The sequence below is a fragment of the Schistocerca piceifrons genome, chromosome 6 (assembly GCF_021461385.2).
Source record: "Schistocerca piceifrons isolate TAMUIC-IGC-003096 chromosome 6, iqSchPice1.1, whole genome shotgun sequence".
In the NCBI taxonomy this organism is placed as follows: domain Eukaryota; kingdom Metazoa; phylum Arthropoda; class Insecta; order Orthoptera; family Acrididae; genus Schistocerca; species Schistocerca piceifrons.
In genome coordinates, this window is record NC_060143.1 from 138569442 (window position 1) to 138586069 (window position 16628).

The 16628-nt window shown below is 42.1% G+C and overlaps 1 protein-coding gene across 7 annotated transcripts in view; it reads right to left on the minus strand.

Annotated features, from left to right (window-relative positions):
• LOC124802531 (dystrobrevin beta) overlaps positions 1-16628 on the minus strand; it is a 604748-nt gene that overhangs the window by 126708 nt on the left and 461412 nt on the right. For all 7 annotated transcript variants that reach the window (XM_047263382.1, XM_047263384.1, XM_047263383.1 and 4 more), the window contains one exon: positions 4908-5066. In XM_047263382.1, the coding sequence (XP_047119338.1) occupies positions 4908-5049 (142 nt within the window). In that variant the 5' untranslated portion in view covers positions 5050-5066. The remainder of the gene's footprint in view (positions 1-4907; positions 5067-16628) is intronic.

Consider the following 16628-nt stretch of genomic DNA (forward strand, 5'->3'; position numbering starts at 1 on the left):
TTTACGTACTACACGAATATGTAATAAAAATGGGTGTTCCTATTTTTTTAAAAAACGCAGTTGATATCCGTTTGACCTATGGCAGCGCCATCTAGCGGGCCAACCATAGCGCCATCTGGTTTCCCCCTTCAAGCTAGACGAGTTTCCTTCTTTGTAGTTTTTTCATTTGACGCTTATTTCGTGAGATATTTGGCCCGGTCACTATCAATGGACCACCCTGTATACAGGATGTTACAAAAAAAGTACGGCCAAACTTTCAGGAAACATTCCTCACACACAAATAAAGAAAAGACGTTATGTGGACATGTGTCCGGAAACGCTTACTTTCCATGTTTTAGTTTCGTCAGTATGTACTGTACTTCCTCGATTCACCGACAGCTAGCCCAATTGAAGGAAGGTAATGTTGACTTCGGTGCTTGTGTTGACATGCGACTCATTGCTCTATAGTACTAGCATCAAGCACATCAGTACGTAGCATCAACAGGTTAGTGTTCATCATCACGAACGTGGTTTTGCAGTCAGTGCAATGTTTACAAATGCGGAGTTGGCAGATGCCCATTTGATGTATGGATTAGCACGGGGCAATAGCCGTGGCGCGGTACGTTTGTATCGAGACAGATTTCCAGAACGAAGGTGTCCCGAAGGGAAGACGTTCGAAGCAATTGATCGGCGTCTTAGGGAGCACGGAACATTCCAGCCTATGACTCGCGACTGGGGAAGACCTAGAACGACGAGGACACCTGCAATGGACGAGGAAATTCTTCGTGCAGTTGACGACAACCCTAATGTCAGCGTCAGGGAAGTTGCTGCTGTACAAGGTAAAGTTGACCACATCACTGTATGGAGAGTGCTACGGGAGAACCAGTTGTTTCCGAACCATGTACAGCGTGTGCAGGCACTATCAGCAGCTGATTGGCCTCCACGGGTACACTTCTGCGAATGGTTCATCCAACAATATGTCAATCTTCATTTCAGTACAAATTCTCTCTTTACGGATGAGGCTTCATTCCAACGTGATCAAATTGTAAATTTTCACAATCAACATGTGTGGGCTGACGAGAATCCGCACGCAATTGTGCAATCACGTCATCAACACATATTTTCTGTGAACCTTTGGGCAGGCATTGTTGGTGATGTCTTGATTGGGCCCCATATTCTTCCACCTACGCTCAATGGAGCACGTTATCATGATTTCATACGGGATACTCTACCTGTGCTGCTAGAACATGTGCCTTTACAAGTACGACACAACATGTGGTTCATGCACGATGGAGCTCCTGCACATTTCAGTCGAAGTGTTCGTACGCTTCTCAACAGCAGATTCGGTGACCGATGGATTGGTAGAGGCGGACCAATTCGATGGTCTCCACGCTCTCCTGACCTCAACCCTCTTGACTTTCGTTTATGGGGGCATTTGAAAGCTCTTGTCTATGCAACCCCGGTACCAGATGTAGAAACTCTTCGTGCCCATATTGTGGACGGCTGTGATACAATACGCCATTCTCCAGGGCTGCATCAGCGCTTCAGGGATTCCATGCGACGGAGGGTGGATGCATGTATCCTCGCTAACGGAGGACATTTTGAACATTTCCTGTAACAAAGTGTTTGAAGTCACGCTGCTACGTTCTGTTGCTGTGTTTCCATTCCATGATTAATGTGATTTGAAGAGAAGTAATAAAATGAGCTCTAACATGGAAAGTAAGCGTTTCCGGACACATGTCCACACAACATATTTTCTTTCTTTGTGTGTGAGGAATGTTTCCTGAAAGTTTGGCCGTACCTTTTTGTAACACCCTGTATAACTGACCTAGTGGATAACCCCGGAAGCCCCGTGAGGCTGTCGTATATAGTGAAGTCACAAAATTAGAAAGACCTACAGAGAATCAATGCTTCTGGATTTGAAGTGGATTCTTAATATTAAAAAATTTAGCGTATTGCACCCAAACATGAAGAAACACCCATTGCCTTTTGATTACACTAATATAGACGATCACACATATTAAATACCTGGAAGTATCCATAAGAAGCGATTCAAAACGGAACAACCAAAGAAATGTAATGGCAGGAAAGACAGATGCCAGAGACAGATTCCGTGGAAGAATCCTCAGGAAGCGTAGTCCAACCACGAATGAGGTAGCTTACAAAACCCTCGTTCGACCGATACTTGCGTTTTTCACTTCACTATGGGACCCTTCCCAGAGAGGATAGGTATACGAAACAGGCTAGATACAAACGAAGAGGAGAGAATTTCGGCAAAGGTTCGTTGAATAAGTGCGGGAACGCTCACGTAGATGCCCAACGAAATGTTAAGTACATTGTTCACACACATAACTACTCATTTATTTGGACATCTCTTACAACCAAATACAATAGACAGTACAATTTTTCTCATAATTTCCCGGCTACCTTTGGCGTTCTATTCTGCTAACACAAGCTGTGATATTTTTGCAAAAATTCATGTTTCTTTATGGCATTCATAACAATCGTAACTAAATTGAATATGTTAATTTTACATATATAAACTGAACTGTTTAATATATTTTAATTTTATAATGAGTAATATTGCGAGGAGTAAAATGAAATAAATGAGAAAATAAAGAAATTGTTGTCTGTGGAAAGCGAATGCATGTTGGTGAGTTAATTACCAGTGTGTGCTTTGGACCACTCGGCCACGGCGCTGTAATGACAACGTCTCTTTCAAAACACCCGACACTAACACATTCACAATAGCTACCTAAGGTTTCAAAGAAGAATACTGATCTGGCGCTGTGAACAGCTCATCACCTGCAGTGCTAGAATGAATGACGTCACATTAGGGGGTGCACAGTAGGAAGCAGACCGAGGCCCACGAGAAAGACAGGCCGCGGCGCCTACGTCACGAAGGTTGGCCTGCGATCGCTCGACTCAGCAGACAAACTGCATTTCTACATATGTTAACTCTTAACTATGTGTGTACGTACAAACGAGAATTGCATCTTCCACTGGAATACACTAATATGGAGTCTTACTGTTATCAGTCCTACAATGGTCGGAAGTCTACAGGCCAACTTACAATTTGTTACGGCTTATCTAGGGTACAATAAAATTAAAATCACGCCAAAATGATTATCAGTTGCATAAGACGCCACCTCTTGTGTGAAATGAGGACTGTTAAGCAGAAAAGACTAATGCTATAAACAAGCCATTATACCATGTAAATCTAGTACTGATCTTAAATTAAATTTTGTTGTAGTACTGTTAATCAGTAAGACTTCATAAAAGCACATTCCAATATAAGATGCAATTCTCGTTAGTACGTACACGCCCAGCAGCGAGCTAACAGGTGTAGAAACGCATTTTGTCTGCTTAGCTAAGCGAGCGGGTTCAGGCTACCTTCGTGATCTATGCGCCGCAGCTTGTCTTTCTCGTGTGCCTCGAAGCAGACAACTGTGTCGTAGTTCGACTGACCATAATTTCAGCACTCGATACTGGTTCCTAGTTATCATGAGGTGAACGTTACAAAAATTTTTCTTCCGTTTTATTTGCATACCAGCACGCATTCGAAGATAAATGGGGTTATTTTAGAGTAGTTTCCGAAATGCATTTGAAACGAAACTGCATAATTTTAATGCGATATCTACAGTGATCTGTATGGTATTAAAACATGATAAAACTGTTCAGAACTTATTATAAGACATTTATTCATATCGCCAATGGTATATTTACAGTGTGCACTTTCCTCCTGCTACTATTTTTTCTTTGGGGTACATACTTTAATCCTATTCCGCTTGGCACCATCATGTCCTTTCTTCGGCAATTTGTAAACGATCACCTTTCCCTTCAGCACTGACACTCTTTCCTTCTCACTTTAACGATTCCAGAATGAAATTTTCGCTCTCCAGCGGAGTGTGCACTCATAAGACACTTCCTGGGAGATTAAAACTATTTGCCAGAGCCGGATTCGAATCCTGGAACCTAGCCTTTTACGGGCAAGTGCTCTACCAACTGGGCTGCCAAACCACGACTCACGACCTGCCGAGCACTTGCCTGCGAAAGGTTAAGATCCTGGGTTGGAGCCTCAGTCCAGCACACAGTTTAATGTGACAAGAACTTTTAAATTTAATTATGTTAACAGAAGGTCATCACGACTGCCTGCAAAGCCTTTCTCTACGATCAGTTACTACGCTTATTCTGCAAGGTAACAACAAGCACTGGTTTGGACTGTAGAGTTGCGGTCTACCAAAACTATGGTTTGGTAGTTTTGGTACACTATATAAATGGCGCAGTAAATGGTAGGATTATTGGCAGGGAAAGAAATACAACTGAATGTGTGTGAGAGAAACTGGGAGCCAACGAACTGTGTCCCCCCCACACACGCCTGTCATCTCGACTGCTAGTGATACGAGGCCGTTGGGATCCAGCACGGCGTTCCGTATTACCCTCCTGAACCCACCGATTCCATATTCTGCTAACAGTCATTTGATCTCGATCAACGCGAGCAGCAATGTCGCGATACGATAAACCGCAATCGCGGTAGGAGACAATCCGACCTTTATCGAAGGCGGAAACGTGATGGTAGGCATTTCTCCTCCTTACACGAGGCATCACAACAACGTTTCACCAGGCAACGCCGGTCAACTGCTGTTTGTGTATGAGAAATCGATTGGAAACTTTCCTCATGTCAGCACGTTGTAAGTGTCGGCACCGGCGCCAATCTTGTGTGAATGCTCTGAAAAGCTAATCATTTGCATATCGCATCATCTTCTTCCTGTCGGTTAAATTTCGCGTCTGTAGCACGTCATCTTCGTGGTGTAGCAATTTTAATGGCCAGTAGTATACGTAGTGTACGCTGATTTACGATAGACTACGGTAGTCTACGGTTCTCTCTGTAGAGCAGCAGAGAGCAGGCAGTCAATGCGGATACTCACGGTTGGCCCTCTTCTGGACGTAGCGCAGCTTGCAGGCGGTGCGGTAGGAGGCGAAGCGGATCATGTCGAGGTTGTGCGGCCGCATCTCCTGCAGCAGCTGCAGGCGCGGGTCGGCCGCCGCGCGCGCCTCCTCCGCAGACATCCTGACGCCCGGTCCGTCTGCAACACGGCACACACCACCTCACTCTCACAACTACACGGATATTTTCCCCAAGTACAAACAGACACATGTGCCCGATATACTGCGAAGACGGGAGATACGACACTGCGAGAAGAATTTGACAGCACTGAAAGACCTAAGTTGAAACGAGCCGTCTAAAATAGACGACATTCCCTCAGAACCACCGATGTCACTACGAGTGCCAGCGACAACTAAAGTATTGCACCTTGCGTGCACGACGCATGGGGCAGTGGAAATACTCTCAGACTTAAAGCAGACTGTAATAATTCCATGTCCAAAGACAGCAGGCGCCGACAGGTGCGAATACTACCAAAACATCCGTTTAATAAGTCACGGTTGCAAAATAGTGACACGAGTTATTTACCGATGAATAGAAACCGGTAGAAGCTGACCTCGGGAAATATGAGATTGAGTTCCAGAGCGCACACTCCGCTGCAGAGTGAAAATCTCATTCTGGAGTTCCAGAGGAATGTAGCAACGTCTTACCTAAGAAGATAGGGCAAGGAAAGGCAAACCTACACTTACAGCATTAGTAGATTTCGAGAAAGCTTCGAACAGCTTTGAAATTTTGAAGGTAGTACGGATAAAATGAAGATAGTGAAAGGTTATCTACAACATAAACCGAACTGCAGTAACAAGATTCAAAGAGCATGAAAGGGAAACTGTAGTTGAGAAGCGAGTAAGAAAGAGTTGTAGCCTACTCCCGACGGTTTTCGTTGTATGTATTCAGCGAGCAGTAAAGGAAACCAAGACGAAATTTGGAAAGGAAAAAAAGAAAAAGCTCGCCAATTGCGAGTAGCACTCGTGCTTTGAGAGTACCGTACAAACTTAATTATGCTTATATATAGTTCAGCCAACCTGGCAATCTAGAGTCTCGAGGATTTTTGCCTGATATCGATAGCTAACAGACGGACAGATCGACAGTCGGGTAGCAAATGACAAAATATTTTTTTCGTGTGATATAACAACAAATTAACAGAAATTTCCTGGCAGATTAAAACTGCGTGTCGGACCGAGACTCGAAGTCGGGATCTTTGCCTTTCGTGGGCAAGTACTCTACCAACTGAGCTACCCAAGCAAGACTCACGGCCCGTCCTCACAGCTTTACTTCTGCCAGTACCTGACTCCTACCTTCCAAACTTCATTCAGGAAATAAATTAACAATTTTCACGAATGAAAAACAGCCCACAGTTGCACTGATTATGTTTATTCTAAACCTTGACCATGGTTTCTGCTGATGCTTCAAATAGTGATGCAAACTTTGAATTTGTTAATGTTTGACCACTTTAATGATCGTATGCAACAGCATTTTAACTTTTGGACAGTCGTATTAATAAGTATATGGTCCTTCAGTTGCACTTGTAGTGCTTGTTATTAATATTTTATCGTAGATATCAGCTAGTGTCCTGATAAACGGCGCGTTGTAGCTCAATGTGGGGAGCGCCTAATATTGCGCGCAGGATGTAGCACATCACTGTGCGCCTAGTATAAGAGATGTAGTGACAGAGGACACACGGTGCCATATGTAGTTTTACTTATGATCGAAACAGGCTTACGTCTGTTGCAGTTATTTTATTTTATTGATCTTGACGCAGCCGCTGGGCTAAGACGTTTTTCATTTTTAAAAGCTTATGTAAGTAATATATTATCACATACGTAATTTTAGAAGTTTCTGCATAGATTGTACTATTAGTTTAGATGTTATTTTGATCACTTTTTAGGACTTCTGAAGAAGGCTATATTATTATAGCAGAAACCATGGTCAAGGTTTAGAATAAACATAATTAGTGCAACTGTTGGCTGTTTTCCATTCGAGACAATTCCGTAACGGTTGGTGGTGTTGCTGCCATGATAAAAATAACAATTTTCAAATTTTTTCTTTATTTGAAATGTAAACTTTGCTTCTTGCCAAAGTTCATTTCTCTAGGTCAACGGGAAGGACCCCATAGGTTTTTACGAGTCAGTTTGCGAGTATCAAAATATGTGACAAATAGCCATATCTTTTGACTGCACTGACTTGGAAGCTTAAATTTTTCACACCGCCAAAGGATTACAAATCTTACTTTCTGACACAAATTTCATTTTAACACGTAGTTCCAGGGAAAAAGTGTTATGAACAGACAGACAACGAAGTGGTTCTACAAGCGGACAACGAAGTGGTTCTATAAGGGTTCCGGTTTTACCTATTATGGTACGGAATCCTGAAAACAATCAAAAAAATCGCAATACATAGTTAAAATATTATTTAAGAAACATTTACAATTTTTTTCTCTATAATAGCTAAGGTACGATACAGGGTGCAACCTTAAAATATAGGCAGATCTTTATCCCTGGCGCGCGGTTGTCAAACATGCTTACTGAAGTAGGTGTGCCGCCGTACACTAAGAGGGAAGGTCTACGCTATGCTTTAAACTGATGCAAATTTTGGCCAGAAGTGTTACGAGTGCTTCCTTCGTGAATAGGTTTTTATTTCCCACAAAAAAGAGTGAGAATGCAAAAGATACCTAAAAATAAAAATCGCATAAAACGTGGAATGTAAATTACACATATTAAAACATGATAAATTAAACAATCTCCATAGTAATTAAGCATTAAAGGCACGATAACACATCTAAGTTGCTATGTATGCGTACATCGTTCCGCTATAAAATATCTGACTATGAATCTTCTAATCATAGTATGTGTTGTTCATAATAATAGCTTGATTTACCTAAACCAAAAGGAATACAACAATAAAATGCGTTTTGCGATCTTCGTTTCAACAGGTCTGATTCAGTTATCACTCAAGCCCGAATTTTTATGTAACATCAACACGCAAAATACGTGCATATCTATGTAATGAAAATGAATATGTAAGAAAATAACGAATATCACGAAAATAATAAACATTTTAACAGAAAAAATAATGTCAACTGAAATTAACTTCTGAACATCATACATTTAGACTACTATATTATCCTAATATGCACTTAAACGTACCAATAATATGACAAGTACATCAAGAAAGTAGATTTTACATTACTTATTTCTTTATTTAGAAAATCTATACTGCGTTAGTAATTCTGCGGAGAGAATACGCGTAGAGCAGTTGCTTCCTTCAGCATACAGGCCACAGCACCCGCATTAACTGTCGTTCATAAAACGAGCCACAGTTAAATGTTTCTGCAATCCAATATTTTGCAGGAAATGGATAATGGTTTTCACGCGTCTTCTCCGCCGAGTTTGCCAAAATGGGTCTGGCAATAAAACGTCCACATGCATTCGTTCTTTCGTCGACCGCTCTTCATATGGGTGTTTACTTACACACCGCAGCATGCTTTTCAGTTTCTCCTGGTAACGAAAACATAAATACTTCAATTGTGTCGGTTCATCAGGAATCTGTTGCCCGTAGTACTTTTGTAAAAACAAGCAGTATTGAAGTACTTGAAGTTTCTACCATGGAAAGTTCACAGCAGCTATAGAGGACATATCATGTAAAAATTCATTAGTGGAATTTGGAGTATTTTGCGTATGCGTCAACTATATTGCTTCTTAGATGACTGACTGCTTTGTTCTTTGTGAGCGCATCACAACATAATTATATGCTGCAAAAGTTGGGGCTACACAGTGCATCCGATCTGATTACTATACGCTCACGTAAAGCAATCTCTCCATCTGTAGTGAAAGTGTCGCCCAAAGTAACCCACGATCCTAATTTAGATGATAATTTTAACGTAAACTAAGGCATCAAGAACACAGATAGTCACGAACTCTGTAGCAGTACTACTGGTAAGCTTTCCTTGTGACACACAAAAATGGTTCAAATGGCTCTGAGCACTATGGGACTTAACATCTGAGGTCGTCAGTCCCCTAGAACTTAGAACTACTTAAACCTATCTAACCTAAGAACATCACACACATCCATGCCCGAGGCAGGATTCGAACCTGCGACCGTAGCGGTCGCGCGGTTCCAGACTGTAACGCCTAGAACCGCTCGGCCACTCCGGCCGGCTTGTGACACACACTCCCTAGTTCTTCATAAGCAGAAGTCACGTCGTCGTCGTTGTGGTCTTCAGTCCGAAGACTCGTTTGATCCAGCTCTCCATGTTGGACTACTCAGTGCAGGCCTGTTCATCTCAGCTTAATTACCGCAAACTACATCCATCTGGACCTGTTTTACCCCCACACTTCCCTCTACGACCTCACCGACAATTCCTTGATGACTTCTTTTAATCTTGTTGTGGCATAAATTTCTTTTTCCTCTCATTCGATTCAATACCTACACACTTGGTATCCGGTCTACCCAACTAATCTTCAGCACTGTAGTCGGAAAACTTCGCGTCGCTAGTCTTTTGTTAGCCCCACAATGAATCTCGACAGCATACCAATCTCTTTACTACATACAATAATGTCTACTACAAAGCTAACAAAGTAATGTTACTATATTTGCTTTGGTTTTGTGAACTAGAATTCAGAATCGTCTAAAATTAAGCAGAAGCTCGTCCTTCATAGCCCAACTAAATACCCAAGTAACCATGTTTTATAGTAAAAGAATGTGATTTTTAGATGTCCTGTCTTCAACTTTTATGATAGACCGGATTCTGGTCTATATTTATAAGAGAGCGGCCTACTGAGGGTTTTGGTTACCTTCATTCACGTAGAAGATAAAGTCTTGTGAAGTCGAATGAACGTTTTTTGATTATCGAATTATTATTAATCATACTACCATTATTAAATTAACAGTTTACGAAATGACTGTTGCGACAGATAACCGAAGTAAATAATGCTAGGAGAGAGTTTTTTTTGACTTGGCACAAAATAATAGATATGCCCAGCGAGGTCCGAACGTAGTCCCTCTTGTCTTCATACAGTGGTATTTCGGAAATCTCCTTGTAATTTTTTTGGACATAACGAGAGTGCCGTGTAGATAAAGATTTAAGCAGGTGTGCCCGTTCGAACACGCCCATTTCTGTGTTAAGTAGCAAACCTGTAAGACAGTGTGTTACATTCTGCCGCGTCTGCTAGGTGAAAGTACGGCCGTTATTTATTGTGACGTGTAATCATCACATCTGGAATTATCTAAGGCGTTAGCCCTGCCCAATGCTAACTCACACACAAGAAACTTAAGATCTTCAAATGACACAAAGTTCGTGGTTCTTCTTGCATTGATGTTCTACATCCCGTTCCACCAACAAAAAATATGGTTCAAATGGCTCTGAGCACTATGGGACTACTGATGACATCACACACATCCATACCCGAGGCAGGATTCGAACCTGTGACCGTAGCGGTTGCGCGGTTCCACACTGTAGCGTATAGAACCGCTCGGCCACTCCGGCCGGCCTTACGAGCAGCATTCTTTCTTGTAGCCGAGATGTCAGAAATTATTTCCTTATGTTTGGAATATTTAGTGTAACACGGGTGACAATTTGAGGGGAGGTCGAAATGCGATCAGTGTTAGCTGCTCATATGATGCGTCAATCCAGCTATTAACATGTGCACCTCTGACAGCGGAAAACAGGACGAAGAGCTTTTTTTCCTTCCTAGGCCAGCGGCATCAACAGTGATTCAAGCCTGACGCTTCCCGTCCAGTGTATCATGCAGTTTCACTCAAGCCCATGCCGCTCAAATCCAGTTAATAGCACGCACTGTGCTCGTCGGCGCCGACCTCACGTATCTACAATGTTTACCAGTCCAGTACGACCCTTGAAACAGCAACGCACTCTTACAAGAAAGATAAAGCAGTTAGACGCGCTCAGTGTTTTTAAGCATCTAATAATCACAATTTCCAATACACCGCTTTAATGTCCTCGGGAAAAATGATTCTACGTAACGTAGGTGTGTAAGGTGGTGCAAATAAAAAATATGAGACGGGTGAATTACCATCAGATTTCCAGAAAAGCATTATCATGCCCATTAAAAGAAAGCACGTGTGGATCTAAAAGTCATTGGACGATTAGAGCCTGCTAATCAACTGTCGACCACAAATTACACAGAAGAATGGAAGGAATAACTGAAGACGTACTTGAAGAAGGTAGTTACTTTGCAGGAGAAAAAAAGGTGCTAGAGGGGCAATTATGACATTGCGCTTATTAATGGAAAGCAGGCTTAACAAAAATCATGATGCCTTCCTACCATCAGTGGGTCCAGAGTAAGCCCTCGACAATGGAAGGTGAAACAAGGCTTTAAGAAGAATATAATGTTGTTGTTGTTGTGGTCTTCAGTCCTGAGACTGGTTTGATGCAGCTCTCCACGCTACTCTATCCTGTGCAAGCTTCTTCATCTCCCAGTACCTACTGCAACCTACATCCTTCTGAATCTGCTTAGTGTATTCATGTCTTGGTCTCCCTCTACGATTTTTACCCTCCATGCTGCCCTCCAATGCTAAATTTGTGATCCCTTGATGCCTCAAAACATGTCCTACCAACCGATCCCTTCTTCTAGTCAAGTTGTGCCACAAACTTCTCTTCTCCCCAATCCTATTCAATACCTCCTCATTAGTTACGTGATCTACCCACCTTATCTTCAGCATTCTTCTGTAGCACCACATTTCGAAAGCTTCTACTCTCTTCTTGTCCAAACTAGTTATCGTCCATGTTTCACTTCCATACATGGCTACACTCCATACAAATACTTTCAGAAACGACTTCCTGACACTTAAATCTATACTCGATGTTAACAAATTGCTCTTCTTCAGAAACGATTTCCTTGCCATTGCCAGTGTACATTTTATATCCTCTCTACTTCGACCACCATCAGTTATTTTACTCCCTAAATAGCAAAACTCCTTTACTACTTTAAGTGTCTCATTTCCTAATCTAATCCCCTCAGCATCACCCGATTTAATTTGACTACATTCCATTATCCTCGTTTTGCTTTTGTTGATGAACATCTCATATCCTCCTTTCAAGACACTATCCATTCCGTTCAACTGCTCTTCCAGGTCCTTTGCTGTCTCTGACAAAATTACAATGTCATTGGCGAACCTCAAAGTTTTTACTACTTCTCCATGAATTTTAATACCTACTCCGAATTTTTCTTTTGTTTCCTTTACTGCTTGCTCAATATACAGATTGAATAACATCGGGTATAGGCTACAACCCTGTCTCACTCCTTTCCCAACCACTGCTTCCCTTTCATGCCCCTCGACTCTTATAACTGCCATCTGATTTCTGTACAAATTGTAAATAGCCTTTCGCTCTCTGTATTTTATACCTGCCACCTTCAGAATTTGAAAGAGAGTATTCCAGTTAACATTGTCAAAAGCTTTCTCTAAGTCTACAAATGCTAGAAACGTAGGTTTGCCTTTTCTTAATCTTTCTTCTAAGATAAGTCGTAAGGTTAGTATTGCCTCACGTGTTCCAACATTTCTACGGAATCCAAGAATTTAATACCCAATTCAAATTCAAATTCCAAAGAAAGCAACTGCTGACAGGTGTGAATATTACGGAATCATCAGTTTAGTAAAGTCATATTTGCAAATTACTGAGATTATTTATTGGCAAAAGAACGGAAAAACTGGTTGAAGTCGAACTCGGAGAAGATCAGTTATGGTTCCGGAGAATTGTAAAAGTACGAAAGGATATTCGCCCTATGACTTATCCTAGAAGATAGTTCAAAGAAAGGCTTTTGAAGATTTACAGACCCCTCACGGGCCTCGCAGAGTTGCGGTGGCTTGCGTGCCTCAACGATACAATACCGCCACGGAATTCAAAAATGGTTCTGAGCACTATGGGACTTAACATCTGAGGTCATCAGTCCCCTAGAAGTTAGAACTACTTAAACCTAAAAACATCACACACATCCAAGCCCGAGGCAGGATTCGAACCTGCGACCGTAGCGGTCGCGCGGTTCCAGACTGAAGCGCCTAGAACCGCTCGGCCACAACGGCCGGCCGTAACGGAGTGGTTTCTATAGATAGGCTAAACAAACCTCTGGTTCCTGAAGAGGGGCAGCAGCCTTTTCAATCGTTGCAGGGGCCACAGCCTGGATTACTGACTGATACACGGCCTTATAACATTGGCTAACAGGGCCGTATTGCGAACGGATGAAAGCAAGGGGTAACTACAGTCGTTACTTTTCCTGAGGCATACCATTCTACGGTATGGCTTAATGCTGATAGCATGCTCGTGGGTAAAATATTCAGGGGGTAAAATAGTGCCCAATTCGGATCTCCAGACGTGGACAGTTCTGGAAGATGTTATCAAGAAATACAAAATTAGCATTCTACGTGTTGGAGGGTGGAATGTTAGGTCCCTTAATCAGGTAGGTAGGTTCGAAAATGTAAGGAGGAAATGGGTGGGATGAAGTTAGGTATAGTGGGAAACGGCGAAGTGCAGCGGCAGGAAGAACAGGACTTCTGCTCAGGTGAGTATAGGATTAGGTCAAATAAATAAGAAACTAGAAATCCAAGTAAGATACTATGAACAGCAGAGCTAATGCATTATCGTAGCAAAGATAGACGAGAAGCCAAAACTGACCACAGCAGAACTTTATATGCCCATCAACTCCGTAGATCATATAGCGATCGACAGAATGTATGGTACGATAAAACAAATTATTCGGATCTTTAAAGGAGATGAAAATTTAACTGTAGTGTAGTACTGGAATCCAATACTAGGAAAAGGAAGAGAAGAAAAAATAGTAGGAAAACTTGGACTGGAGGAAAAGAATGAAAAGAGAAGTTGCCTGATAGAAATTTGTACAGAGCATAATTATGTCATTGTTAATACTCGATTTAAAAGTCAGGGAAGAAGACTGTATTCTTGTACATTGTATAGACCTGAAAACACTGGAAGGGTTCACATTTGTGATATAACGGCAAGATAACGATTTCGAAATCAGACTTTAAAGTGAAAGACATTTACAGAAGCAGATGTGAACTTTGACCATAGTTCATTGGGTTTGAACGGCAAATTGAAGGTGAAGAAATTGCGAAAGGGTATGGCAGTAAGGAGATGGAACCTGGATTAATTTTACAGAGGTTGTTGAGAGTTGCGAAGAGAACATTATCGAACTGACAGTTTACTAACAAGAGAACCTCCCCATCGCACCCCCCTCAGATTTAGTTATAAGTTGGCACAGTGGATAGGCCTTGAAGAACTGAACACAGATCAATCGAGAAAACAGGAAGAAGTTGTGTGGAACTACGAAAAAAATAAGCAAAATATACAAACTGAGTAGTCCATGCGCAAGATAGGCAACATCAAGGTTAATGTGAACTCAAGAGCTGCGGAACGAGAGGTTCTTGGTTCAAGTCTTCCCTCGAGTGAAAAGTTTATTTTCTTTTTTTTCGCCAAGTTATGATCCGTCCGTTCGTTCATTGACGTCTGTGTTCACTGTGATAAGTTTAGTGTGTGTTTTTTGCGACCGCACCGCAAAACCATGCGATTAGCAGACGAAAGGACGTGGCTCCCCAATGGGAACCGAAAACATTTGATCGCAAAGTCATAGGTCAACCGATTCCTCCACAGGAAAACACGTCTGATATATTCTATACGACACTGGTGACGGCATGTGCGTCACGTGACAGGAATATATTGTCGACCCACCTAACTTGTACACTTGGCGAATGGGTAAAAAGATTCTTCTACCTTGCCCGATTTAGGTTTTCTTGTGGATGTGATAATCACTCCCAAAAAAGTGATGAAAACATAAGAGTTTGTCACATAAACTGCAACAAATGAATGCAACAGTTTCACAGTCGCACAGTTTTCCCTGTGCTCTATCAAAACATATGTTTTTAACGTTTTCAAATTTTTCCGTGTGTAAACCGTCAAATCCTCCATACGTCCAAGCAAATCTGAAAATGTCCTGGAATTTTGGAGAGCGAAGTTGATTATGTGAGAGTGCCTGAACTTTGATAACTTCTGAAAAAAAATTAACTTTTTACTCGAGGGAAGACTTGAACCGATGGCCTCTCGTTCGGCAGGTTCTCACGCTAACCACGGGACCACAGCGCTCCTAAGCTCACACTGTCCTTGATGTTGCCTATCTTGCACATGGACTGCTCAGTTTGTATATTTTGCTTATTTTTTCATAGTTCACACAACTTATCCTGTTTTCTCGATTGATCTGTGTTCAGTTTTTCAAGGCCTATCCACTGTGCCAACTTATAACTAAATCTGAGAGGGGTGCGATGGGGAGGTTCCCTTGTAAGTCATGGTTAAAAGTACTTACACAAATTGCACTCATGTTAAAAAAGAAACCGGAACACTTTGAACGATTAGATATTGGACGTCCACATTCACAGGACACGTACAGTAATATGTCCTGCAGAAATGATTAGTATTTCAGTCACCCCAGTTCACCATGTGTCCTGTTCGCTAGATAGCACAGGGTCCACCATAGGCATTGACAACTTGTTCCATGCATGATGGCATCAACGCGTATAATGCCCACCATGCTGCATTCAACTGGATCCAAAGTTCATCTGTGATGGTTGTCAATAGGTCACAGCGCTGCACCCGTCGTTTCACGATTGTCCACACATTTTCGGTTGGCGACAAATTTGTGATATGGCGGGACAGGGCAAAAGGATGACATCCTGTGACACCAAGAAGGCTCTTGTTCGTGAAGCAACATTTGGTCGTGAATTGTCGTGTTGAAAATGGCGTCTGGGATGTTGTGCAAAAAGGGTATGGCTACTGGTCACAGGATGCCATTGACGTAGGTCACACTGGTCACAGTGCCCTGGACACGCACCAACAGTGATTCGTGGTTGTACCCAATAGCACTCCACAGTATAAGGCCTTGAGTTTGCGCTGTATGTCTTGTCCCACAAGAGCAGCAATTTTCCTGATGGATGCATCAAATTCTCTCACGTCAATAGTACACCTTCTTTCAAAATTGCTGATTTGATGCTACTGTTCGCGCATACGTCTGTGAGGCATCCTGCACGTCTGCTCCAGTCACACTGTTCCATTACCTTCAGTTTACAGCGACAACAAGAGCCGTAAGCACATTTTACCGGTAGGTGGTGTTGCGCCGAGATATCGATGTTGACCTTGAACACACAGGCCGACGTGGTTCAAATGTTAACGTGCAAGTCCTGTGAATATGAACGTCCTACCTCTAGTGTATTTACAGAACATTGGAGACTAGACGACGCAGAACACGGGAAAGAACAACTTGGGTTCCGGAAAAATGTAGGAAGAGGTGAGGCAGAACTCAGCCTAATACTTTTTTGGGTTGAAGAATGGCAAACCTACGTTTATGTCATCTGTATATTCAGAGGAAGCTTTTGACGCTGTTGACTGGACTACACTCTTTTAAAACTGAAGGTTTCAAGGATAAAATATTGGGAGCGAAATTTAATTTACAACTTGTTCAGATATAATATTGCAGTTATGAGGTTCTCAAGACAAGCAAACGAAGCTGTTATTCAGAAAGGGGTTAGACGAGGTTGTAGGCTATCCTCGGTGTTGCTTCATCTGTACACTGACCAAGCAATACAGGAAAACCAGGAAAAATTAGGAAAGTGAATAGAAGTTAAATGAGAAGAAATAAAAACTCTGAGGTTTGCCAATGACGTTGTAATTCTATCAGAGACAGTAAAGGTC